This window comes from Cynocephalus volans, chromosome 3 (assembly GCF_027409185.1).
Source record: "Cynocephalus volans isolate mCynVol1 chromosome 3, mCynVol1.pri, whole genome shotgun sequence".
In the NCBI taxonomy this organism is placed as follows: domain Eukaryota; kingdom Metazoa; phylum Chordata; class Mammalia; order Dermoptera; family Cynocephalidae; genus Cynocephalus; species Cynocephalus volans.
In genome coordinates this window covers 63,453,655-63,480,375 of record NC_084462.1, presented here as the reverse complement: position 1 = coordinate 63,480,375, position 26,721 = coordinate 63,453,655, and the positions used below count along the sequence as shown (strand labels likewise).

Here is a 26,721-nt window from a genome sequence, read left to right as displayed (position 1 = left end):
CCTGCTCACAGTGCGGTTCCCGAGGGTTCAGGGTGGCTTCAGGAACGAAGGCAACGGAAGAGGCTGAGCTGGCCCCGCACTCTACCCTGCTGAAGCTGGGCCACAGGCTGGTTTTTTGTAAAAATGGTTTAAAAAAACCCAGCCCCAAGCACCACCCTCCCCTGAGCAGGGCGAGAGGAGGCGCCAGCTGTGTACTTTGAGGTCTGAGGCGTGTGGCCTCCTGGCCTGGCATCACCTCCCTAAGGGCAGGCAGCAGCACCCTGAGGGAGACCAAGTGGGCTCCTGGGCCCACATGTGGCCCTTGGCAGCCTCCCGGGTCCCAGGAGAGCTTTGAGATGGCTGTCTCCCCTCCTCCCACCCAGCCCACCTGGAGGCCCTAGGCCTCAGGGACTCTGTGCAACTTTGGCTCTTTGGATTCCAAAGATCTGAACTTCTCCTCCAGCATGGGTGCCGCAGGCTGGAAGTGGATGACAGGCCTGATCTGAAAGACAGTGAGGCCCTCCTGGTTCTTCTGGTTGAACAGACTTACCCTGTGTTCCAGCTCGGGACTGGTTTGGGCTGAGCCCGCTGGGCTGGGCTGGGCGAGAGGGGCTGGGTCCAAGGCCCTCTGGGATGGGCAGGGGTCCTCTGACAGGGAGGACAGCAGGTCCTGGACCTTGGCCTCCGCCACCTGCTGCGGGGGCAGTGGTGGCAGTGGCATGGGAGAGGGGCCGAGCTCAGAGCATGGCTCCTCATGGGCGGTGCTGCAGTCCGTGGAGGAGCCCAGCGTCTGGCTGCTGTCACTTTGGGCCCGGGTGACAGAGCTGCGGGTGGGACGGGAGGCACTCTCTGAGGTGGCACTGGTGCAGGTGCCATTGCCACCGAGCTTCAGGGGCATGTCAACCGAGAAGAGGTCTGAGGAGATGTTGGGCTGGTGGATGTCTATGGCAGCCGTGGTGACCACACACACTGGTTCTGGGACACCGCTGTCTGCAAGAAAAAAGGAGATACCAGTCACACTTCACCCTCTGCCACCCCACAGTGGATCCTGATGAGGCACTTCTGGGCAGAAGCTTTATGAACCAACAGGTGCTTTGTGCTGGCAACCAACAATGTTCTAGAATAGATGATGGCTGCTCTGTCTGCTGGGTGCTGGAGTCACGACCAAGACTCGGGTTAACCTGCCACGGAGGCATATTCTGACTAACAGAAAGCACGCTGTGCCAGGACAAGGAACTTGGGTTTCACAGTCTGAGGAGTCATTCCAAGTTTGAAATGGGCTGGCGTGGGGGCCGGGGAGTGGCATGGCCAGAGCCCAGCCTTCAGAAGATGGATTAACCTCTCAGGATGCATCATGGGGAGACAGGACCCTCAGAAGCTCTTTACTCAGCAAGGGGCTGAGTTGCAGTGGTATAGTGTGGGGAGGTTTCTACCCAACATTGTGGGGGTAGTGGGCTGGGACAGAGGCCTGGGCTGGAGAGGGTGGTCTTTGAAACCAGCAGACTGGATGAGGCATGGAAAGGGGGCTAAATTGAGGAAAGACAAAATTCAAATACAGCAGAGCATATGAGGACTTAAGGGCTGTGAAATCCAAACTCAAGGATAAGACATGGATAGAAACAAGACACTGAAGGGCTGGGAATTATTTTAAAACTCAATGCTTCCTATAAGTAGAAACCAATGGGCTTCCCTGAGATAATTCCAAGTGCAAGAACAAAATGTCAGTCAAGCAAAGTCATGCCCAAGGTCTGCTGCTTCTCAGGCCCAGGGGTGCTGTTCTAATACCCTCCGTCGAGCTCACCCTGGGAGGGTCTCAGGCTGGGGTGCTGAGGTCACTTTGAGCTCTGGGTTCCAGTCCCCTTTCCATTTCAGGGTTCCACGTGCAGTTCTTATTGGGGATCACCCCAGCATCGCAGGCTCTGCTCTTGGGCACCCCCTGCTCCAGCACTGGAATTGGCTGGGAGCTGGAGCTCCAGGTATCTTAACTTTGAGCTCGGGTTCACAGGCACCAGGGGATGGGCATGCCTTGATCTCTGACACCAAGCTGAGTTGTCCTCACCCTCGGGTTAGGGGCTGCCAGAGTCTCATGGGGTGAGGGGATGCCCAGAGTTTCTGGTATGTTCAGAATAGGCCCAACCCAGACTCACCACTGCTGGGCCCATTGTAGTACTGACTGATGTAGCTGTTCATGTCATCTTTGACCGCAGCTTCTATAGAGGTAGGGACAGAGGAGAGTGAGTGTGATGCCTTGTCAGAGGGTCCAGGAGGCAGGGACTGCACCAGTTAATGCTCTACCCCCAACACTCCCACCCCTGCCCCCACAGCCATCAGAAGCCTGTGTGACAGGAGCTACCTCCTGGTTCTCCATGGGGACATGGAGCTAGACTGCACTAGGTACCAGGGGACCCAGGTTCTGACCCGACCTGGATGGGACACTTTCCTTCTCTGTCCTTGGTTTCCCCATTTCTGAGATAAGGGGTGTAGAAATAGCTTCTCAGGCCTTTCTCTGTCTGGATGGCCCGAGTCTCTGAATCCGCCTGTGGTTCACAGGGTAACTAGAAATGCTGCTGTCAGCACAGAAGCCTTGAAATCCCACACAGCCAGCAGCAGCGGTGATGCATCCTGGACGGAGCCCCTGCCTGGTCCATCTGCAGGCTCCAGTCTTCCACACAATCCAGGAATGGAGCTGGAGATGGGGGGTGGGGTGTGGGTGGGGAGTGGTGGTGCTGGGGATCCCCACTGCCTGCACAGTCCTGCACACGGGAGGTGCTCAGAGAATAGTTACTGAACGAATAACAAACAAGAAGGTGAAAAGCCGTCCAGGTCAAGGAGATGACACGGAACAGGGTCTTAAAGAAATACTGGCTCATCGTCCAGGGAGAATTGGGAAGGAAATGAGAGAAGAGGGGAGATCTTCAGAGTGGGCCAAGAGTGGAGGAAAAGCAGGTGACAGAAGCCCCAAATGCTGTCCTAAGGAGCTTGGCCTTGTCCTAAGGGCAGTGAGGATCCCCAGGAAGGTGTGAACATGGTCAGGTGTGATTTGGAATGGTCACTCCCAAGGATGCGGGGAGAGTGGTTTGGAAGGGCCCAGACTTCAGGCAGGGAGACCAGAGACTGCTGTGCCCAAGTGGGGGATGGGGGGGGCCTGATGGGACAGAGGGAGGGATCAGGTCAAGTGATAATTAGGAGGGGCCTGGCACAGCTTGGAGAGTGACAGTGACAGTTTGGCAATATGTCAGACAGCTGCAGGGTTGCTCCTTCAGCCCACCAGGCCCTGGGATCAAGGAAGAATGGGGGAATCTGACCTGATTTCAAACCTCGACTCCACTGTGTGTTTAGCTGAGGGGCCCTCTCTGAGCCTCTGTTCCCTTGTCTGTAAACTGGGGCTGATGACACCTACTCTCCAGAGTTGTTATGGAGATTAAAGGAGCTAGTGAGTGTCAGATTCCTAGAGTGAGGGCAGACACATAGAAGGCTTTCCACACTCGAGGGCTGTCCTTCCTCTCCTGGGAAAGTCCAGGCAGGTGCTCCAGGGCTGGGGGCTTCTCCGAGGAGCCACGGTCTGCAGGCACACCTGAGACGGCTGCAGAAGCCAATGTGCCCTGACACCAGAGGCTGCGTGACAGAGGCCTGGCTCTTAAAAGCTTTTTTGGCCTCTTTTGATCTTAAATGCCTGCGGTCAGAGGTGTGTTCTGTGTTAATGCTGTAGCTGAAGGAGGGGCCCCAGGCTGGCTCCAGGCCCTGCTCCGGGATCAGCCAGCAGCACGTTCATCATGTATGCTGAAACGCTGCCCAGCCCTGCAGGCTGCCCTAGCAAGTGGAAGGTGGATGCTCCCAGCAAGCAGTAGAAGCACAGGACCACCAGGCTCACAGGGCCAGCCAGGAGGACCTGGTCACTTGTCTTGGTTTTATCCTGAGGCCATACCTGCAGATACTCGAGAGAGCCACTCGAGTGGGCCAGGACCAGGAGCTCAGTTAAAGTATCCACAGACCCATGACAGTTTATCCCAAGACAGCCACTTGCAGGAGGGGGCTGGAGTGAATGAGAAAAGCTCAGATCCTGGGCTCTTGTCCTAGTGCGGTTAGCAGGCCACATCCCCTCTCTGGGCCTCATTGTCTTCGTCTGTACTACATGGGTGCTGGTGAGGCTCTTACAGATTGTGCTATGGCTGCACTAGATGGCTCTGAAGTTCTAAGAGGTGACAGTAACAGCAGAGTGGGAAGAGACCAGGCATCTGGACCATCCCCCTAGCACCTAGTGCAGGAATCGCCTCCCTGCCTGCCTGATGAGGGCTCTTTCCCCACGGGCCAGCGCACCTCTGGGGAAGGGAGCTCCCACCTCTTTGCTGAGGAGCTCTGATAATCAGCTGCTGGGCAGCTTCTCATTCATTTGTGCTCAATTGAGTCACAGTGTGCCTAATCCTCTGCCTTCTATCAAGGCCAGGACTCCCTGCCTCCAGGGAGCACAGGCAGGGGCTTTGCGGATGTCCACACCACGGCCAAGCAGCCAATCTCCATTTCATCAGGGAATGCAAGGCATATGTGCAGGGCCTGCCGGGCTTGGGCCTGCCGGGCTTGGGCCTGCCTCCCACCCAGGTGCCAAGAACGAGCCCACTGCCACTTAGCCTGTGCGACAGACCTCCCAACACTCAAAAAGCCCTCACATTCCTCCTGAGACGTCTCTTCTCCTGGGAAGCCTGTCTCTTCTCCACCGCTCCCTGGTTTTCCAGCCTTTCCACACTGAAGGCTTCACTCTGGACTCCAGCTGTGACCAGGAAGGGAGAAGGAGGGGGAGGGAGGGAGCTAGTGTTTCCCACCTGCCTATCAAAGCTCCTGAGCCGCGCGGCACCTTGCACGCTGCCCTCCTTTAACCCCCACCACTGCCCTGCGAGGCCGTGACTATTTAATAGACCAGCCCTTCCAAGATCCGGCGTGACCGTTCCCCTAACGCAGCCGAACATCCTCCAAGTGCGTTTAGCAACCACCCTACTCTGCTGACTCACGCCACGCTTGTGGCTGGCGTGGATTCCCAGCTTTCTCTGCAGGAGCTGGGGACAGGCCAGGCCTTAGCCACCCTGTACTCGTGCAGCCCTTTGCAGGGCTTCGTGGTCATCACGCTGGGCGAATGTCAGTGCAGTGGTTTCAGCCCAGGGGCACAGCCCGTGGAAACCTTCTGAGTCTTGGTTCAGTTTACTAAGGAATTAGACCTCTCTCCTATCTCACTGTTGATGACATATTGGAGGATGCTCACATCTTCATCCCAGCTGCTGATAAAAATATCCTAAGCCAGGTGACCTTCAGCCCAGACAGCTCTCCTGAGCTTCTGACTGGTCTGGCCAACTGTCCCCGGACACCTTTTCCTGGATGACCTCCAGTTACCTCTGACTCAACGTGTCTAAAATAGAACCAGTCTCTCCCTCCTCCTCCCATGTCCTCCAGCTTGGTGACTGGTTCTCTTGCCCACCCAGGCTGGGATCCTGGCCACTTCTCGGTGCCTCTATCTTTCCTTACCAATGGCCCGACTACCACCAAGGCTGTGCCCAGTCAAGGGTCCCCTGACCCCTCTGTAATGGCCCTGCGTTGGACATCATGGCCTCCCCTTGGGACTTTCATCCTGCCTGCGGGTTTAATGAATGGGATCACTGACTCCCTGGATGTGCCTGACATGGAGCCTTAGTCCGCAGGTGGCCGCTGGAGGTCTGTCCTGTCTGCATTTGCTCCTCTGCCCCACTCCCTCTGCTCCAGACTTGTACCTCCACAGGGTCCTCAGTGTGAGCTCTACTCTAAGGCACAAGTCTGAATGTGGCACCAGCCCAGCCTTCCCTGGCAGTGCTGACCCTGGCCCACCCGCTCTCTGCTTCACAGAGACTATGAGCCTCTTCTCCCAGAACTGACCACTGGGCTGGGATCTGGCCCCATCCACACAGTGGCTCTAGAGCCTTTGGGGGCCAGGGCCACATTTTGGTCACTGAGTCTCCCCAGTGCTTATCGCAGGGCTTGGCATATGCCAGGTGCCATTATGGTGGACTGGACAGAAGACTGTGGCTAGGTCAGAGGCCTGCAGGACCTCCCAGCATGACCCCCTCCTGGGAGCCACAGGGCCACTATGTGGTGCTCTGTACCGTATAGCACCAGCCTCACCCCACTCCTGGGAACTTCCTACTGAGACTAGTGACGGCTGGGTATGTGGAGCTTGGGGGCAGGAGAAGAGGCAGGCACAGATGCTTGTGGCTGGAAACCAGCTGCACAGTCAGATGCACACAGGGCTGCCCACCTTCCACCTAAGAATAATCCCTCACTACCTGTATGTTTTGATTCAGCACTGAGGAATCCTAGGGACATGTAGGAAGTAGCCCGCAGCGGGGCTGAGCTGTGCAGACCATGAAGGAGCAGGAAAGAAGAACAGGTACAAACACAGGCTTCAGAGCAAAACAGACCCAGGTGCCAACCCCAGCTCTGTAGGGCATTTGCTGCGTGGTCTCAAGCAAATGCCTTAGCCACTCTGAGCCTCAGCTTCCTCACCCATAAAATGGGGATAATAAATACCTACTTTGCAGGTTAGCTCTAAGATTCACTGAGATAATGAACATCTAGCCTAGGGCCATCCCTCACCTTGCTGAACCCTGCTGGCCCCAAAGTCTCGGGTGGTTTCCACGGCAGCTGCTCTCTGCTGCCCGGTGCCTTTCTTCCCAGGGTGTGAGTGCTTTGCAAACTCAACCTGACTAATCCTCCTAAAGCCAGTCGAGTGCAGCGGTGGCAATGCTCATTATGTCGGTTTTGCCCTTGGGCGGAGCCCCTGACCTGCCCAATGAGGCAGAGGTGGAGAGAAAGGGGGTGGGTCAGATGGTCCATGCCTCCTGGAGGTGGCAGGGCCTGACCAAACTGCACGGACTCCATGTGGGTGGAGATGCTGGACCACATGTCCTGTGTGGACTCAGGCCGCAGGGCCGGGGGAGGCCGATTCCTGATTTGGGGCTCCTGCTGCCAAACTCCAACATGCTGCTCCATGCTTGGCAGCTCTCACTGAAGGAGGACACTATATTCATTGAGCACCTACTGTATACCAGGGACGAGAGCTGAGCATACATCTGAATGCATAATCTTCGGTGAAAAACTTATACTATTTGCTTTTTGGAAACACTGGGGCTCAGAGGAAGAGCCAGCTACACAGTTGATAGCCCCCTTTTTGTTCAAAAAGTATTAAGAATTTCGGTAGAGTGACAGCAGAACATTGAACCAAGCTTGGGGCCCTGTGTGACTATGCAGGTCACGCATCCATGAAGCCAGTCCTGCTCAGAGGTTAGTAAATTGTTCAAGGCCAAGTTGAGATTCAAAACCAGATCTGAATCCTAAATCTACCTCCCTCTGGTTGCTTCAAATACTGCTTTGTGTGAGGCTGTCCTAGGTCTAGTCCTACAGCTGGGGCTCCTGGGGTCCCCAGTGCCCTGTCAGGCACACACATTTGGAGGCCAGCAGGGTGCCTTCCTCCATGAGCACACAGGCCCTCTCCTCTCCAAGGGCAAACACTGGTGCCAGCTCAGCTCCCTCCCCCGCTGCCACTTGGCAGAGGGAAGGCACAGAGCAGGCTGGCTGGGCACACCTCTGTGGCGGCTCCTCTGGACGCTGGAGGAGCGCAGGGGACGCCAAGGTTCGCTGTGATATACAGTGAAATCTGTGGCACTCCCACCAGGGGCCATAATTCATAAGTTATGCGTGAGCTTCAAGACCAATAAATTTGGGAGAGAAATATTAATGACTACACAGGGGCACCGTGAACTTGGCAGGCCCCAAAGCCTGGAACTTTGCAGCCCAGGTTTTAAAAATGATTTGTGCTAGAGCAAGTCTAAACAGAAGCTGGTCTGCGTTGTCTGACTGTGACCCGCTGGCAACTGTTGACACTGCGGGAGCCGCTTCCTCCTCATGGGGCTGGGGCTGGCACTCCTGCCCTGCTGGGCCACCCGCCCCCACCCAGGGAAGACGCTGGCCCCCTCCCGTGACTCCCCTGACTCACTGCCCATGTCTGCAGGTTAATCCTAGGACTGTCTGTGCCCTGTTGCGCACAAGATGGGCCTCAGAGCCCTCCTGGCCTGAAGGTCACAGTCAGCAACAAATGCTGTCCTTTCTTTGTCTCCAGAGTGGCCCAGAGTGCCTGCCCCCAACTTGTCTGGCTGTAATTTCTTATGTCATGGAAATCCCTCTCTGGACACAGCTCTGGTCAGAGAGCGATCAGCTGGGGCATGCCCTGTGTCCCTGGACCGTTTGAGGCTGTGAATCATGCGTGTCTCTGCTAGCCCCCATGTTCTGCCCTCTCCTTGGAGCATTGGCTTAGCTATTGATGGCTCTTGGGTTGGCTGTGAAACATCGTGCCTGGGTGGCTTCATAGGCTGGGGCAGGCACGGGCAGGTGTGCATCCAGAGAGCTGGGAGGTATCCAGGGGGTGGCATACAGGAGATAAAGGAGAGCAGGGCTGGACAGGAGGGGCATTATCAAGTGCTCCCAGGGGTGCATGTTTGGTATCTCTATGGGAACCCTGAGGCTGCCTTGTCCAGACACCCCGTCCCCGTAGTTTCTAGGAGAGTGAGCAGGGATGGCACAGACCCCGTGACACCCTGGCTGGTGACACGCAGTTCATCAAGTTTACTCTGAGAGGCCCTCGACTCTGACCCAGCTTTCTCCCTCCTGCCCCTGCCTCCCTCCTTCTAGAAGTCTCCCAGTATGGGGGCTGCAGAGAGAGAAGCAGCAGGTGAACAGGCAGGGACTCAGAGCTTCATAGTACTCCTGGAATGAGCAGGATTATTTTAAAATCTTGGTGAGTTTGTGGCCCTCCAAGCCCAGGTCTTGGCTCCCTGTGGGCTCAAGTGTGGCATCAGGCCACAAAAGACCAGGTCAACAACAGACCAGGCTGTCATCTCTAGAGCTAAGGACCCTGGTGAGAGAGAAACAGGACAAGGTGCTGCAGAGAGCGGCTGTACCGCAAGGGCTAAGACCTGCAGGAAGAAGGCACTGGCAGGCCTAAGCCCCAGGTGAGCTGCAGCGTCAAAATGGGCCTTGAGCAACAGGGAGGCCTTCCTGTGGCCATGAGCGAGGCAGAGGCTGGTTCAACCTGGGACAGCAAATCCGCAGCTCCTGCACTCACTCTGCCCCATCCCCATCGAGGAGGAGATCCCAAGATGAGCCACAAGACTGTAAACCAGCTCCTCCAGCCTTGGGAAGCAAGACTAAGCGGGCAAAAGTGGTTGTTGCCTTCCAGAAGAACTTTCAGAAAGAATAAGAAGGTGGATTCCACAGGCACCAGCCTGGGGAGCTGAAAGCCAAATGTGCAGTTTCGGAGTGGGCTGGTGTCAATGGCCTCTGAGCTCCCAGAGAAGATGCTGGGTTGGAGGGACCCAGAGAGCCTCATCTGTTTGAGCAGTGGTGGTCTTACAGACTGCATTCAGTGCAAAAAAACCCCATGGAAAGCCTGCTGAGGGCAAGGGCCGGGCAGTCCCTGGAGATAAACAAGTCTGGGGAAAAGATCCATGTAAACGCTTATGGCAGCCCGGCACCATCGGGCCCGGTGGGAGTTGATGTAAGGTCTCCAGGGAAGAGGATGGTGATCTGAGGGTTCACTCTGAGATGCATTCTAAGGATGAAGAGAAATTTAGCAGGCAGGCCAGGCCACCCCGGGAACAGCAAGTGGAAAGGCTCAGGGACATGCAACTGCACAGGACACGTAGAGAACTAAGGGCCATTGTTTTGTTCCACTAGAGTGAAAGCCAAGGTGAGGTAGGAGGAGATGAAGTTGGGGAGGCAGCCAGTGGCAAGGTCTGCAAGGGTCTCATATGCCCACGCTATGGGTTGAATAGTTGTGACCCACCCCCCAAATTCATATGTTGAAGTCTTAACCCCCAGAAACTCAGAATATGATCTTATTTGGAAATAAGCTTGTGGCTGATGTAATTAGTTACGATGAGGTCAAACTGGAGAAGGCCCCTAATCCAATATAACTGGGGGCCTTATAAAAAGAGGAATTTGGACACAGGCACACACAGGGAGAATGCAGAACACCAGGTGAAGGTGAAGGCAGGAATCAGGAAGATGCCAAGCCAAGGAATGCCAGGGACGGCCAGCAAAACACAGAAGCTAGGAAGGCCCGGGCAGATTTTCCCTCAGAGTCCTCAGAAGGAACCAACCTGCTGACACCATGATCTCAGATTCCAGCCTCCCCAACTGAGGGACAATACATTTTTCTATTGTTTAAGTCACCCAATTTGTGGAACTCTGTTACAGCAGCCCTAGCAAACTAATACACCACCCTAAGGAGCTTGGGCTTTTTCCTGAGGGACACAAAGAACCAGTAAAGGTAAAAGATTCTGGACAGATCACTGCGTGGTGAGGGAGGGGAGACTGCAGAGGACACATGTGTGGGCAAAGCTGAGGTCAGGGAGCCAGGTCAGGTCCAGAGAAAACGAAGACTGAACAATGAAGATGAAGAAGGGGAATGTTTCAAGATCGACCTAGGAAGTAAAACCAGCAGGAACTGGTGATGGGCTGTGAATTAGGACCTATCAAGGCCTACAGAAAAGGCAGGAATCAAACAAGCTACAGCTAACCACAGATGGATGTGAAGTTCTGCGTGGGGGCACAAAAAGCCAACTGCCCAAGGACAGGCTGCAGGACATGGGGCTCAGCAGAGCTGCGTGAGGCACACATGAGGCCCAGGTCAGCTGTGAGCTCAGGCCAGGTGGCCACCACAGGCTCCGGAGCATTCTGGCTGCATCACAGGGGTCCAGAACACAAAAGCAGGAGTGGTCCCTGGGCACTTTGCCCTGGAATTGCAGCTCCCCAATATCTGTGTTCAGTTCTGGATGTTACTGAGAGGAACCAGAACGCTGGAGAGCTCACAGAGGTGACAGTACGGGAGGAACTTGGAGAGCCTGTCCCCTGCGGATTGGCTGTGGGAGTGCAGGTGACTGTCCCTGGAGGAGAAAACAGTCTCTAAAAGGAAGCCTCAGCTGGAAAGGCACCCACCTGTGCATAAAAACTGCAGCCAAGTGGGGGAGGCGGTGCGGGGGGCAGGCCTCAGCTCAGTCTGAGGAAGAATGTCTTCTAGGCAGAGCATCTGATGGTGAGGGGGCTGCCCCGGAGATATTAAGCACCTGTTCTTAGAGGAAGGTGAGCTGAGGCCACACAGCCTCTTGGCAGGGAGTTAAAGATGGGATTTGCAGAACAGCTGAAGGGCTAGACTCCGAAGTCCCTTCTAGCCCCCCAATTTTTTTTTTTTTTTTTTTTGCAGCTGACTGGTATTGGGATCCAAACCCTCAACCTTGGTGTTATAACACCGCACTCTAAGCAACTGACTAGCCTCCAAATTCTATGGTTCTAAGATCTGAAGATCTCTCAAAAGATCATAATAACGACCACCTCTTTCCCCAAAGCCTGTTCAGTGTCTAACAGCCTACAGAGCTTTCTCACACCCATGGGTTCCTCACAATTCCTGTGAGGTGGATGGAGCTGGAGCTATGAGTCCATTTTACAGAAGGGAACACGGAAGCCTCAAGTCAGAGCTGGGGACTGGCAGAGTCTGGAGCTCAGCCTCTTGCCTCCCACCCTGCTCAGCCTACAGGTTCTGTCCTCGATGCCCTGGCAAGGGGGACACGGCACACCAAGGTGAAGTCGCCCCTGGATCAAGCTGGGGTTTTGAGTCCCGCAGCCCCGGTTCCAAGCCCAGCACCATTTTCCAGCTGGGTGGCCCTGTGTGATTCTCTTAACCTCTCTGAGTTTTCTCCTCTGTGTGAGAGCAAGGGGGGGTGATGGTGAAACAGGATCACACAATACAGAGGCCAGATGGAGGAGCTTGATGAGTCTTAGTTCCCTTCCCTTTAGGTAGAAAGTGTGAACCTGAAAATGTATTTTGAATTTAAATTGGAGGAAGTCAATATTTAAAATAATTTCTAAATAATAGAGTCAATATTTAAAATAAAGTGAAAAACCCCCATAACCATCATTTTAGTGACAATAACATTTTCCAGAACAAAAGTTAGGGCAGCAAGGATGGAGACATGAGCAGAACGATGCCTGGGGAGGAGAACAACACGAGGCTCCCAGGGTCCCCTCTGGGCTCTGACATGAGCTCAGATCCCTTCTGTCTGGCTCCCTCCTGAGCTCTGTGAGCCGAGGCTGAACCCTGGCCTGAGCCCATCAGGATACAGTCTCTCCAAACACATCCATGAAGCTCCAAACCTGACATGGCTGCATGGCCAGGTGAGTGTATTCACCCCCACTCCCAAAGCAGTACTGTGTGACATTTGCAGGACATTTCGGGCACTTCTGGTGGTGGCTTGCATCCACTTCGCTGGGCCTAACAACTCTGTGAGGAAGGCTCAGCACTGTTTCCGTTTGACATATGCCAAAACCAAAGCCCAGAAGGGTAAAATCCCCTGTCCAAGGTCACATAGCTGGCCAACAGAAAAGCTGGGATTTGAGTCTAGAAACACCTCCCTTCTATATAGTACCCTGCCCTGGGTTATGGCCCATGTTCCCATCCCCACTAACATCACCCGCCCATCAGTTTACTGCAAGGCTTAGGTTCTGGGCTGTTCTGGTTGGGACCCAGGCCTGGACTTGTTATCTGGGCCCTGGTAGTCCAGGAGGAGAGTCCCAGACTTGTGGCTTGATGCCTGGCTCTGCCATTTATCAGCGATGTGCCTTCGGGTGGCTTTCCTGGGTCTCATTTTCTTCATCCACAACACAGAAAGTCATACCCCTTCCCCCGCTCGTGTGAGGACAGGGTAGGTAGAGAGCGCAAAGTGCACTGGCGCAAAATGGGTACAAGTCACGAAGATCATTTCTAGTTTGGGTCAGGATAGCTTAACTAAATGCCCTCTCTGGGGCACTGATCACCGGGCGCCCCCCTCCGTCACGGGCGGAAGAGGGGGCGCGGCCCAGCCCACTTCGCAGAGCCCTGGGGTGAGAAGGGGCGGCCGGGGGCTCCCCGGGCCATGGGACTCCGGGGCCACGGGTGGGGGCCGCGCGCTCACCTTGCGAGGGCCGCAGCTCCTCCACGACGCTCTCGGCCGCGGCCTCCTCGTCCCACGTACCGGCCTCCACCACCTTGTAGCGGATGCGCGGCTGGCTGAGCACGTGCGGGGCCTGCAGCGCCGCCTCGCGCTCCGCCGCCAGGTCCAGGTCCTGCTGCGCCAGGTGCGCGCGCAGCTGCCGGATCTCAAACTGCGGGGGGAGAAGGGCCGCGGGTGGGTGCGCTGCGGCGGGGGTGGGCGGGGCCCGCAGCCTGAGGTCTGGGCGCTTTGCTCCTGGGTGCGGGGCTGGGTGGGGAGGAGGAGGAGTGGGCTGAGCAGCCAAAGGCCGGGTGGTGCGCTCCTTGGAAAGCTCCCGACGACACTAATCCCAAGAGCTTCCTACGTTTATGGAGCCTTTTCCAAGTAAGAGAGTGTGATCCTGTGTCTCAAATACCTTGTAATCTGGCCCTGCTGTGAAGACAAGACAGTCCTGAGAGGAAACCCACCGTGGTTTGTGGGAAGACCACTGGACAGACAGTCAGGAAACCTGGGTTTGAATCCGGCTCTAGCTACTTGCCCAGATGTGCCACCCTAAGGGGGGGCTTGACAAAATGAAAGCCTTATTCAGGTGTCTTATGCTGATGATCCGTGGAAGACAGGAAACCCCGGAACACCTAAGGCCCATATAACCAGCCTTGGAAGTCAAGCCCATCCTGGAGTTGCACGCCCGCTGGTCTGTCCACTGGCTCATTTGTCTTCCAACACCACCCACCTTCCTCTTCCACCAGGGGAAGTGGTCCGCTCCAGGCCAGACAAGACCGGGCTTTAGTCCCGGCCCTGGGCAACTCCCTTCACCTTAGTTTCCTTATCTGTAAAATGGGGTTTTCACCTCTTTGAGGCCTTTGGTTGCTTCATGAAGTCTTTGTAAAAAATGCAAACATTTTTGTTTTGGCTTATTTCTTGTGGGGAAAGCTTCTTAGAAAGGCTTCCGCATGCCTGTTGGGTTTGTGGCCGAGATGGCCTTCCTGGGACATCAGGGGTTAGGCAAAGTTGGGTCTGTCATTGAAGGGCGGGGCCGTGGTCTCGGCGGGAAGGAGAGCCTTTGCTGCCCCCTAGTGTTCCAAGCACACACTGCATCGCTTCTGCACAGGAGGAGTGGGGAGAGGGAGGGAACGGCAGGGTGCGGCGCCCAGGCTCCCTACCTAGGAGGTTACCTACTTGCTGATAACGCCCAAATGAATATCTCCAGCCCTGACCCCTCCCTGGAATGTCAGACTCGCACCTCTAACTACCTACACGACAGCACCACGTTTCATGGGAGTTGCAAACTCAACCAGGTCTGAACAGGACTCTTCACTGTCTCTCCCAAACTGCTCCCCAAGCGTTTTCATCTCATTTTAGCTGGAGCAAAACTTCTAATCGTCTCCCTTGCTTCCTCGCTTTCCCTCACCCCAGCATCCAATCTGCCCTCCAAGTCCAGCTTCACTTCCAAGTGCCATGCCCAGGCTGCCCACTTCCTTCCACCTCCACTGCCAGCTCTCACCTGGACAGTGGCAGCTCCTGCATCCCTGTCCAACAGGAGGTACGGGGATTCTCTCCAACCTAGATCAGATCCTGACACCCTGGTCCATAAACCTCAATGGTTTCCCACCTCCCTTGGGAGAAAGCCCAAGCTCCTTACCCTTGGCTTACAAAGCAGGTGCACAATCTACCTGGAAACCTTCATCTCATCCTCTCTTCCATTACCTGCCCCCACAACACAAGCCTTCTCATTGTTCCTTAAAGACTCCAAGCTGTGTGTTGGTCTCGGCCACTTCCCTGGCTGCTCCCTCTGCCCCAGATCACATGGCCAGCACCCCTCGGAGGGGCCTTTCCTGGCCCCCCACCTAAGGCAGCCACCCAGGCAATTCAGTCACATCAGCCTGTCTGAATTCTCTGCATCACACTTACCATCTTCTGATATTTTTGTGTATTTAATGTTTTACTAATTTCATTTTTATGGAAGTGAAACATGCACACAACTGAAAGCTTTCACTAACACTAAGTGGCCGGCAACAGACTGGCTCTGGACAACCTCCCAATGTCAGTGTCTGCAGATTTTGTCTCTGGGACCACTCAGGATTTCCAGAGAGTTCTTCAGCTTCCTGCCTGGGGTTATACCTCTGGTTGCCTCTGTGCTGGGAGCAGGCAGGGGAATGGGGCAAAGGGTCCCACTGTTAGAGGGAAGGACTTTCATTTAATCCCTGTTTTCAGCCCTGCACCTCTCCCCAGGCCCCTGCCTAACCCAGAGCCTGCATGCAGAGCCCTCCGGTTCAGTTTCTCTAGTGGACAAACCTCTTGGCTCTTGTCGGGTGGGGGAGCATAGACTCCTGGCACTGCAGGGTTTGGAAGAGGGCCTAGGAGTTGGAATATTCAGTGTGCAGCCTCTTAGCCACTCCCTGCCCCGTTGTCAGCCTCACACCTCATCCCCTTCTTCCCAGACTTTCAGGGGTTCTGAGGGGAGAATTTACCCATCTCTCTCATTGTCCTCCTGTGTAGGCACTTTAGTTATAAATTCTCCACTCTGCCAAATCAGTTACCACTTTCTCCTCTAGTCTCCGTTTTCCCCCAATCCACTGAAATCTCTATCCTCTTTGTCCTAATGGATAAGACTTAAAGAGACAGTTTCTTAATTCCTATGTGTTTATGATTTTTTTTTCTTTACTATCACTTTAGTGGAGTTTTGGGAAGGAGGTCAGATAGATATGTGTGGCCACTCACCATTTTCTTTAATGTCGCTTTACCTCTCTTGCACCCCCAGTGGTGTGCTGGTTAAAAAATAAATAAGGTCTGATTTGTAGTGCATGCTAATCTCTGTGGTAAAAATACTTCCACCAAGCTACCAACAAGATGTCATGGGGAATTGGGAAGAAATGTGCACAATCGGCTCTCAGGGGCCAGCGAGGGCTCCAACACATGACTGCCACCCTTCACTCCCAAGGAGAATATAATCTCCATAGAAGCAGAGACTTGGTCTGTTTTGTGGCTTGGTATACAGGAGGCACTCAATAAATATTGTTGGATAAATGAATGAATGAAACTAGTTAGCTTTATACAATTCTGTGGTTTCAGACTAAGCCCTAATCTCCTGCTACAAAATGAACTTCAACCCTAGCCCAAAGCTGTGACAAAGACTCCTGATGCTAGCTACATACTAAGCCCTGATCCCGGTCACACACTGAGCCCCAACCCTGGTCACAGACTCAGCCCTAACAGTGGTCTCAGATTGGGTTCAGACTCTGGACCTCGATAACCCAGCACTCAAACGGGGCTGGTGGTCTCAGAGGATGAGAAAGCGAGGCTGGCTCATTATGGGGTGGTCTTTTGGGCAAAGGGAAAGGATGTGAGGCATCCTCTGGCAGTAAAGTTCTCAGAGGTCATGGAGGACTCATGAGGCAACCCTCCGGAGCTCTGCTGGGGCTGGGAGCCCTTCCTATCCAGGCCAATCTGAAATTCCCATGAGCACACCCAGCCCACTTTCTCCAAGGCTACTCATTTGGGCTTGCAGGGCCAGCTAATGGCTTCCTAGGCCACTCTGAAGGGATGCATTATTGATGGCTTGTAATTGATATGGGGCTGCCCAAGAGTGTCCCACTGGAATTTAGGCTAGACAGAGGCCAGGGCTTGCCCAGCCCCAAGCCCACACGCGCATAGGCATGAGTATAGAAACAAGGTTTAAGGTGAAGATATGACCTCCAAGTGTGTTGTGCTTCTCCCACTCGCTCACTCATTCACTAAGAAGACAGGTAAAGCATGGTGATTACATGTTTTAGAATGAAAATGCCTCCCCCAGCTTGGAGGTGAGTCCTGGGTGGCCTCAGTGAGGGGGGATGTCTGCTGCACTGCAGGGAACAAATCTCTGAGACAAGGGCTGGCCCTGGAGTGGCACTTGTGGCAGAAGAGGCAGGATGTGTGCGAAAGACACAGGACCAGTAGGTAAGAGGGTTGGGGAAGTCAGCAAAGGCCATAGCAGGTAGTGCCTTGTAGCCATAGTAAGATGTTTTAAGGACTTCACCCTTTAATTAAAGAGCAACAAGAAACCACTGACATCTTTCAAGCAGAAGGGCGGAGTGGTGGAGGTGGTGGTGCGGTGACCCAGATGAGCATTTTGAAAGGACCTTGCTGACTGCAGAGTGGATAGTGGATTGGACAGGGCCAGGGTGGATATGGGAATACCAGCTGGGAGGCTACTGCAGTGGTCCAGGCCAGAGATGACCAGATCTGGACTAGGATGGAGATTGGAGATGGAGATAAGAGGAAGGATAAGAGAACTATTTAGGAGGCAAGAATATCAGCACATGGCATGGATTAGAATGGGGTGACAGAGAGGGCAACCTGCTTCGGGGACAGATTTTGACATGCTTCACACCCAGAGAGTGTGGGGTGGCTGTGTGCTTTCAGCCCTCACCCTGAGGAGGAATAACTGACTCTTTAGAGGGAAACTGCCTATGGGCTAAATGGCTCTCTGCTCTGTCACTGGCTGTGACAGCCCGGGGATTCTCAGGATGTTCTAGCTGGCTCCTCCTATACTTAACATGGCCTCCTGTGGTTCCCCCCATTGACTGAAGAGTTGTAAAGGGGTCTAGGAATATCAGGGCCTCATTAGTCCAATGGGTGAACTGAGGCTTGGAAGTGGGAAGAAGCCTTCTGTCTTGGGGGAAAGGGTGAGGGATAGGGTAGGACCACATGGTGCACAGAGGAGGGCAGAGACCAGAGCCCCTGCCTCTGGCTTCCATCCCCCAAGAGCTTGTGCCAGGAACTTGCAGCCTTATGGGCAAGATGGAAGTAACTTGGCCAAACAGGATACAGGGGAGCTTGATGGTAGCAGGGGCCAGGAAAGAGCAGGAGGTCCCTACAGGAGGAAAAGCAAGGGCTGGGGGCAGGAGCCCGAGCTCTTGAGCCATCACCCCTCCCTCACTCTGTCTTTGGGTGAGTTCCTTTTCCACTCTGGACCTCAGTTTTACTATGTTTAATAAGACAAATGCACTAGCTGAATTCTGAGTCTGTGACGAGCTCTCTACTAGCTCTGGGATCCTAGCTGGGACAGAATAAAACACAAATGCCAGTCACCTCTTGGTGCTGTCTTGAGGGCCATCCCCTACTCCCTGCTGAAATGCCCCATCCCTAGAGGACCAACTCTTTACAGAAATATAATGTAATCCAGAACCTCTAAAATGTACCATCAGCAATGGATAGCATACAATAAGAATTACTAGTCATGCAAATAAGCAGGAAAAAGTGATCAATTATCAAAATGTAAAGCAGTTAATAGCAGCTGACTTCTGTGAATATTTGCATTAATAGACAAGGACTTCAAAATACCTATAATTAATATGTTAAAGAAAATAGGGGGAAAATGGACAAAATGAATGTAGTATTTCAGCAGAGAATTTGAATCTATAAAAGGAATCAAGGACCTTAATATATAATATCTGAAATTAAGTACTTGGTGGGATGGGTTTAACAGTAGACTGGACATAGTAGAAGATAGGGTTGTTGAACTTAAAGATAGGTCTATAGAAAAATATCAAAACTTATAGCCAGAAAGAACAAGACAGAGAGAGAGAAAGAGAGAGAGTGAGAGAGAGAGAGAGAGCGAGAGAGAATGGGGGAACAGAACAGGGTGTAAAAGAGACATGATCAAACAGCCTGACATAGAAAACTAGAGCTCCAGAAGGAGGAGAGTGAGAAAATGGGACAGAAGCAATATATAAAGAAATCACGGCCATGAACTTTCCAAATCTAATGAAGAACATCAACCCATAACTTTGAGAATCTCAGAGACTCCTGAGCAGGATAAATACAAAAAACCACACCTAGACACCTCACCATCACCCTGCTGAAAACAGACAGGCAGCAACTGCACAGCTCTCAGGCTCCCCAGGGTTCATGTGGGCCCAGGCCTCCGGGAGAGAAGGTGCATGGTGGCTTTGATGACACAGTGAAGCAAATCTTCCATTGGCAAACTGGCCTGGTGGGGAAAAAAGACCATCCCCAGACTTGGGAAGAATTAAAGTGCAGTCACAGCCCCACTCAATGCACATCATTAGCTAAGTATTCTAATCAGATAATATGAGCAATCAGTTGGGATCCACCAGGAAGCCCTCAGCATGCATTACAGGAGTGAGTCAGGCCCCTTCCATTGGGCTGGGCTTTTAATGCATGCCCAGGTGGGGCCAGACCCACTGGGGCAGCAGGGTGGGCACACCCAGTGCTTCCCTGCCTTTAATGGTCTGGTTGTGGAGTCCAGTTGACACGGGCCTTGGCCTGATCAATGCGCACTTTGGCCAGCAGCTCGATGGTATCTAATGCAATAGTAATAATTTTCCTCCATCCTATTAGTGCTGTCTGCACAGCCTGCCCTGCCTTCAAACCCATCCCATCTGCTGTTGGGATGCCATCCAATGTTTATTTCCATTAGTTTTGCCATTGTTGGTAACAATAAAAATCGGGAGACAGATGCAAATTAATGATTTAGGAGCAGGGTGAAGCTGAGATTGACCTTGGCCCCTTTCCATCCACTGTGAAGATGACTGGTAGTTGGTCATAAATTTAAATTATGGCAAAAGGATAACATAAGTTATTCCTCGGATGGCTAATTTTATCAGCTAAATAGGCTTGTCATTAAAGCTATCAGCTGTTTTACAAATCACTTCCCATGTTAAAAAAAAAAAAAAAAAAAAAACCTCACTTCCCACAGTGGAAATCTGGAATAACCCAGGTAACAAAGGCTATTGTGCAGAGTTGAGGGCTTAGGGCCTCTGGAGGAAAAGACGGAATGAGCCTGCATCAAGCCCCATCCCCAGAGCCAGGGCAGAACCCCTTTCCTGCTATTTTCCTGCTGTCCCTGCCTTTCAGTGTTCCTTTGAGCTGCTAGCCCACCCTCAAAGGCGAGTGATTTGTGTTGACCCATTGGCATTCTCAGGGCAGTCCGGAGTGAAGCCTGCATGGGAGGTGGCCCCAGTTCCCAAGCAGGCCCCCCACTGCCTTCCAAGTCTGCTATGGCTCCTCCACATGAACGACGGTGGCAGTGGATGGGGGAAGGCCTGACACCGCCACCCCCACCCCGTTCCTCCATCAGAAATGCCTAGAGCGTGGGGGCCACACTATCATCTTATTTCTTCAGGAAACAAGTCCAGGGAGGACTCTGATAAGTGTAACTGTGCCTTCTGCCATATTGGAAGGGGGAAAGGGTAGGGAACGTTGTGAACCCACTGGCCTTGTTTTATGGGCTAGGTGACTGGGCAGGTGTCTGTTTTCCCTTCTTCTTGGGCACACAGACCACTCTGACAGCATCTGGTGTCTTTAGTTAGAACTGTGTAATGGAGTCTTGATGACAAGATGGGGACAGAAGCAACGTCACACTTCCAGGCCTGGCCAATAAAAACCTGCTGTGCCCAGTTCTCCAGTCTCCCTCTTGTATCGACTGGTGGACTGGAGAAGACGCAGAGGACTTAGAGGGGGACAGAACCACAAAACGGAAGGAGTCTGGAGGCCGCTGGTAGCGTGACTGTGTGGAACAGAGCCCCTCCACGCCACGCCCCCACCCCCATGGCAACCCGCATTGGGCTATGATGTGAGTGACTAGTACACCCTTCTTGTGCTGGGCCACTGACATTTCAGGATTTGTTTGATGCAGCAGCTAGTGGTATTCACCCCAACTAAGAGTGATTTGTGCAGATGCCCTATTTCTGGCATAGGGAAAAGGACACTGGAGCCCTGGGTTCCAGTCGCAGCCTTTCCACGACAAACTGCAGGATCTGGGCAAGGAATAGCCTCCTGGGCCTCAGTTTCCCCATTTGTAAAGGGATTCATAGTACCCAGCCTACCAACTTTGACCATCAAAGTCAAAATAAGCTAAAATATATGACAGTGCCTTTCTACATGATCACCATTATACAAATGAGTTTAGTACTATTTTTATTCTCTCTTGTTTTCAACACTGAGAGACTCCAGTGGGCCAGACTGATCCCCCCCAGCAACTACGTGATATAAGCCTTGCTGACTCCATTTTTCCCATGAGGAGGCTGAGACTCAGGGACTAAGGGGGAGACAGCTAGCTGACGGCGGGGCTGAGGTCTGACCCGAGCATGCCTGCTCCCCATTTAAGAGGATTCCCTCCGCCCCTCATGCTGCCCCACATGCTGCCCCACACAGGTCTCCTCTTTCAGAAACTGGCACTAGCCCAAGGTCCAAGGCTGTCCTAAGGGACTCAGGGATTCCACTGGCCTCCTTGGAGGCTGGACTTCAAGTCACCCTAGACTGAACTCCATACCCCTCAGTATTTTGCCAACAGTCTCAGGGTGAGTGGTGCTGAGGAAGGAGAACTTAACTTCCCTCTATCCTTCCTATAGGGCCCAACAGAGAAGAGAAACTAACTTCATAGCAGGCCAGGTTGGAATGTACTACTTTGTGCCAAAGGCTTGGAGGGCAAAGAGCAGGTATAATGGGGAGTTCAGAGTATGCTTCAGATTAGAGCAAGAACCTGGGCATGGATATACATAAAATCTCAGAAGTGGTTTCGTAAGATGAGTCAGAAGGATATATCATTGCATTGATTTAAACGCTGCATGTAAAACAGCTTTGATTTCTAAAACAGCCAGTACAAAGAGAGAGACAAAAAGTTCACACTGTCTCCCTAAAGGACAGACACAAGAATCCCGCCTCTGGAATCCATCTGTGTACCAGCGAGATTAACTCTTAGTAAAATTCTGGCCAGGATCCAGAGAACAAAACAGAAGTGAACAGAAAGCACCTTCTAGCTGAAGGACTGTTGAATCCTGGGGTCTGAGGCTACGTGATTCCAGCACAGTAGTGGGCACCCTGGAAGCAGACTGCGGAAGGCCGGCCTGGGGAAGACTGACCCACAGAGTGTCTTCCTCCCCTCCGGCTCCTCTTTCTGGGTAGCAATCCGTTAAGGATGAGGTGTACCCAGTGGTCAGAAGAGATGATGGGAAGGAAGGAAGCAGTAAATCCTGTCTGCCTGTCCAGATCAGATGGCCAGTGAAATCCCAGGAGAAAGCACTGGAATGAGCCCACAAGAGACCTCTGTTTCCATCCTAACCTCCTGACTGCTGTGCAATGTTGGGCATACCTCTCGTCTTCTCTGGGCTTCAGATGCTCTCCAAGGGACCTTTCATCTATACTGTGAAGTGGTTCTGGGGCACCTCGGAGTGGCCTGCAGTTAGAAATGAGCTGCCACGTGGCACAGAAGATGACATGTACAAGACATTCATGCAAGAAACTGGCAAACCATGTCACCGAGAGTCTCTACAGGGTCACCTTAAGAAGCAATTTAATCTTTCCAAAAAAGCTAAGATGGAAAAAAATAAGAGTAACTTTACAGTGGAGGAACCTGACAAACACTACCTCAGCCAGGGGATCAAAGTCAATATCGACAATGACAAGTCATGTTGACAGTACATGCCCTTGATGTGATGTGATGAGAATGACCTTTACCTCTGTGGTCTTCCCCCACAAAACCCATAATCCCAGTCTAATCATGACAAAAGCATCAGGCAAGTCCCAACAGAGGGGCATGCTGACCAGTGCTCCTCAAAGCTAAGGTCATCGAAAACAAGGAGAGTCTGAGAAATTTTCACAGCCAAGAAGAGCCCACGGAGACGTAAAGACTAAATGCAATGTGGTGCCCTCGTGGGATCTTGGAACAGATAAAGGACGTTAGGTGAAAACAAAGGAAATCTGCATAACGTATCAATACCAGTTCATTCCTTGTTACAAACAAAGATACTAACGTAAGATGTTAATAATAGGGGCAACCAGTTGCAGGGGTACGGGAACTCTGTACTCTCTTCACAATTTTTCTATAAATCTAAAACTGGTCTAAAAAATAAAGTTTATTTTTTAAAAAGAGTTAAGGCCAGTGAAGTCATGGCAACTATGTACACAAACACATCCCGGGGGAGAGCGTGGTGCATGCAGACTGAGTGTTATACTTAAACTGAGACCCTGCACCTTTTGTTGGAACTTTGGTAAATGTCCATTTTTTAGGCAGCATAAATGAATTCAGTTTGGAAGTTGCTTCATTAAACTGAGAATTCCAGCAGGGAGAGAGAGAGCAAGATTTTGTGACAAAGATGACTAGAATGACCTGGAATAGGGTGGGGGGTGGGGTGAGCAGGCAGGAGCTCTTTGGAAATGCCATTGAGACAGCTGAGTGGAGCTGGGTCTGTGCCTGTGGAGAGAGAACTGCCCCGAGACTATGGGTCAGGACCCCCCGCACACACCCTGGTGCATAATCGGATCAGTGTTTCCACTGAACGTGAGGAGAAAGAGTGAGGCAGAGCATGACCCTGCACAAGGTGGGCTGGGAAAGAACAGGGTTCACAGTTAAGACACCTGGATCTATTCCTGGCTTCAGGAGCCCCAAACTAGCTTGGGGCAAACCCCACTGTCTGGTTTTCTTATTTGGAAACTGGGTGCTTGGGGAAGGACTGGGTAGGGTTAGCTCTTATTAGTCACTATTTATCCCATGCCAGGCTTCAGGCTATACAATCTCACAAACTGTCCTTCAAGGATTTTATTACTGTCCCCATTTTTCAGATTAGGAAAACCAACGCCCACAGAGGTCCCATCAGTGCCCAAAGCCACAAGGCCAGTAAGTGGTCAAGCAGGCCTTGAACCCAGGTCTGTCCCTAAAGTCTATTCTTACCCATTCCATGTGCTCCTTCCCTGACATTCCATGGGCTGGCACTCTCATTTCTTTAGGGGTATTTGTTGCCAAGTCTCAAACCTGGTCTCAAGATACAGCTGGACATGAGGTGTCTACCTGCTCTGCCCCGTGGACTGGGCTCGGCCGAGCGCTGGCAGAGCAGCATTCCTGGCCAGGCAACCTTCCCACCCTACCCAGCCGCCCCGCCGGGACTCCTGCCTGTCTGGCCCTTTTGCTGTCTTAACTAAAATGACAGGCTTCAGATGTTTTTTACATTAAAATGGTTTGTTTCTGTTCATCTCTTTTCCAGATGTCACTACCTAGAGGGAATCTGTCTTTATTTATTGGCTCCTTCCTGCAGAATCTAAGGGAATCTCCCTCTGGCTGAGACCCCCGGGAAGGAGGCCACATGTGGGGAGTGACTTGAAGCAGGACCGCAGGAACCTGGGATCCCCCGGGAGCTCAGGACAGAGGTCATGATGGAAACTGTGGGAGGTGGGCTTGCCATTCAGATTCTCTCCTGGCCACGTGGCACATGTGCTGCTGCTGTGAGGCGTGTGGCAGGGTCACCGTGTTCCCTGCTGGGCTGGGAGGCTGCAAATCTACAAGGGGTAGATGCAGTCCTGTGTCCGTGTCTCTCACATTGCCAACCGCAGTTGAGTGCTAGTTTTCCTGTTAGACACTAGACTGCGAGCTGCCTGATCAACTTCTAGCCCGATTCTGTCTATACCTCCTTCTGCCCACGCCCTCTCTTCCTAGTCTTCCCGTGTCCACTCCCACCCTCTCCTAGCTGTCCTCCAACAGCAGCCAGAAAGATCCATCAAAAACTCAGCTCTGGGCGGATCCCCACCCCTGCTTCTAACACTTCAGGCTTCCTCTTTCCAAACAGGAGAAAGCCCAAACTCTCTAGCCAGCTGTAGAGGCTCTTCCCGAGCCTGCCTCCCCACCCTTCCACGGCCCTTTGCTCACATGGAAGCCCTGCTTGCCCCCATGCCCCTAGCATAGCACCCACTCCCAGGCCTCACACTGTTCCCTCTGCCTGGCGCCCTTCTCCAAGTGGCCCTGCTTAGCGTCAGTTCCTCTGGAAACCCTTCCCCACCTGGTGTGCAGAGCCTCCGCACACGCCCCCTGTGAAGCATGCATCGCACCAGACTGCAACCAAACTCCCCGAGTCACCCAGAGCTCCATTAGGGCAGGGGCACACCTGCCCTCCACTGCACAAGTCCAGTGCAGAGAAGGCACCGACAGCAATGAATTGTGAGAGAATGAACGAGGGTGGTGCCAGCTGCGTAGGGACTGGCACACTTGTGTTCCAGAGCTAAGATCCTACACAGACTGCCCACTCCCAGGACCAAGCCTTGGACAATGTGCCCCTGAGGGCTGCATCTCCTGATGGTCCCTCTTGTCCCTCATAAGCATTCTGTGCTGAGATGCAAGGACATGGTGTTCCCAAAGTAGATGAAAAGGTTTGGTTTCCTGACAGACATTCCAAGGGGATGACTTTGAAGACACTGCGCACATATGTCCCTGTGGGGACATCCCACGCACTTCCCACCCCACTCCAGCTAGGAGAGGATGGGGTTGAGGAGCCAAGAGATGCACTGAGGACATATTTACTGAGACCTGCAGCACAGGTGCTGGGTTAGGGCTGGGAACAAATGTGAGCTGGACGAGCCTTGCCCCGGGGAATGAATGACCACTGCCAATGGCAGTGAGTGCCCAGTGCCCTGGGGACACCCACAGTGAGGGCTGTGGGGCTGTGGCAGAGCATCATATTCTGTGCGGAAGCCGGGACTTGAAGGACACAAGCAGAGTAGATAGGCAGGGACCCAGGCAAGGGGCACAGCCCGACCAAAACCCAAAAGGTGGAATGGCACAGGGCTTGTCAGAACGACAGGTGACTCCAATTAGCTCATTCAGAGTGTTTGTGCACAAGACAAATGAGACAGGATGTTGGCAAGATAGGCAGACACATGGCAAACCCATGTGAGAGGCGAGACCTCAGCCCTGAGACCCCCTTGGCAAGGGCCTGGGTACTGGCAGTGGGGGGTGGAGGGAGCTGGGCTGCCTATCCTCACTGCGCAGCACCACATCAGTACACAGCTGTGGGCAGGCCAGGCCAGGCTGACCCTGGGGCACTGAGAGGTGGAGGCCGAGCTTGTCTGGCTCATGGATTAAGAGGCAGTGGCTCTGTCCTCCCCCTAGAATCTGCAGGGCAGAAGGGAATGACCGTGCATGTCATTTGGCCTATCCTCCCACACTCCCACGACCTTGCTAGTCCCTCGGTGGCATTCCCATCTTACAGCCTGGTACCGGAACCTTCCCTGCACCTGAGGCTGTGCTCCTACAGAGCATTGCAGTCTTGCTACAAGGCCCAGCTGTCACCCACCTTCTGAGTGCCCAGTCTACCTCCTCAGAACTCCCTCTGTCCTACTCACATGAAAGAAGCCCCTCATCTTACAGATGAAGGAACTGAGGGCAGACAAGTGGCACGACTTGGCCGAAGTCCACAGGGCAGGGAACAGAGAGGCTGGGCCTTGAGCACAGGTCTCTGGATTCCCAGGCAGGGTCCCTCCCTGGCTTGGCTGACTGCCTTCTTTGGCTCGGCTGGGCACGTCCTCAAAGGCCGCACCACCTGTCTCTGAGTCTCTATTATAGTTCGCGGGGAGCAAAGAGCACTGCTAACACCCTTTGGGGGTGTCTGGATGTCCTGTGTGATGACTAACACACAATGGTGCCCAGCAACTCTCAGCAGACAGAAGCAGTCCCCTGCTGTAGAGACTGAGAAGACTGGAGAACTGAGTTGGTGACTCACAGCTCAGGTTGGGGAACTGAAGGTCACTGTGGTGCAGTAAGAAGAAACCTGGCCTGGGAATTAGGGCTGAACCCAGGCCTGGCTGGGCTGGGCACCAGTGACCTTGGAGACGTGTTCCCCTTTCTGGGCTTCAGGTTCTCCCTAAGTCCAACAAGGGGCTGGACGAGCTCCCTGATCTCTGGGGCCCCTGCAGCTCCAGCATCCTGTGGCTTTAGGCA

General features: G+C 53.3%; 1 protein-coding gene across 1 annotated transcript in view; it reads right to left on the bottom strand.

Annotated features, from left to right (window-relative positions):
- Window positions 1-376: 376 nt before the first annotated feature.
- The window catches only part of TMEM266 (transmembrane protein 266), a 67,425-nt gene continuing 41,080 nt past the window's right edge, over window positions 377-26,721 (bottom strand). The window contains exons 8-10 of the mRNA XM_063088415.1: window positions 12,999-13,188; window positions 2,127-2,189; window positions 377-969 (exon numbers count right to left, since the gene is read on the bottom strand). Of these exons, the coding sequence (XP_062944485.1) occupies window positions 377-969; window positions 2,127-2,189; window positions 12,999-13,188 (846 nt within the window). The remainder of the gene's footprint in view (window positions 970-2,126; window positions 2,190-12,998; window positions 13,189-26,721) is intronic.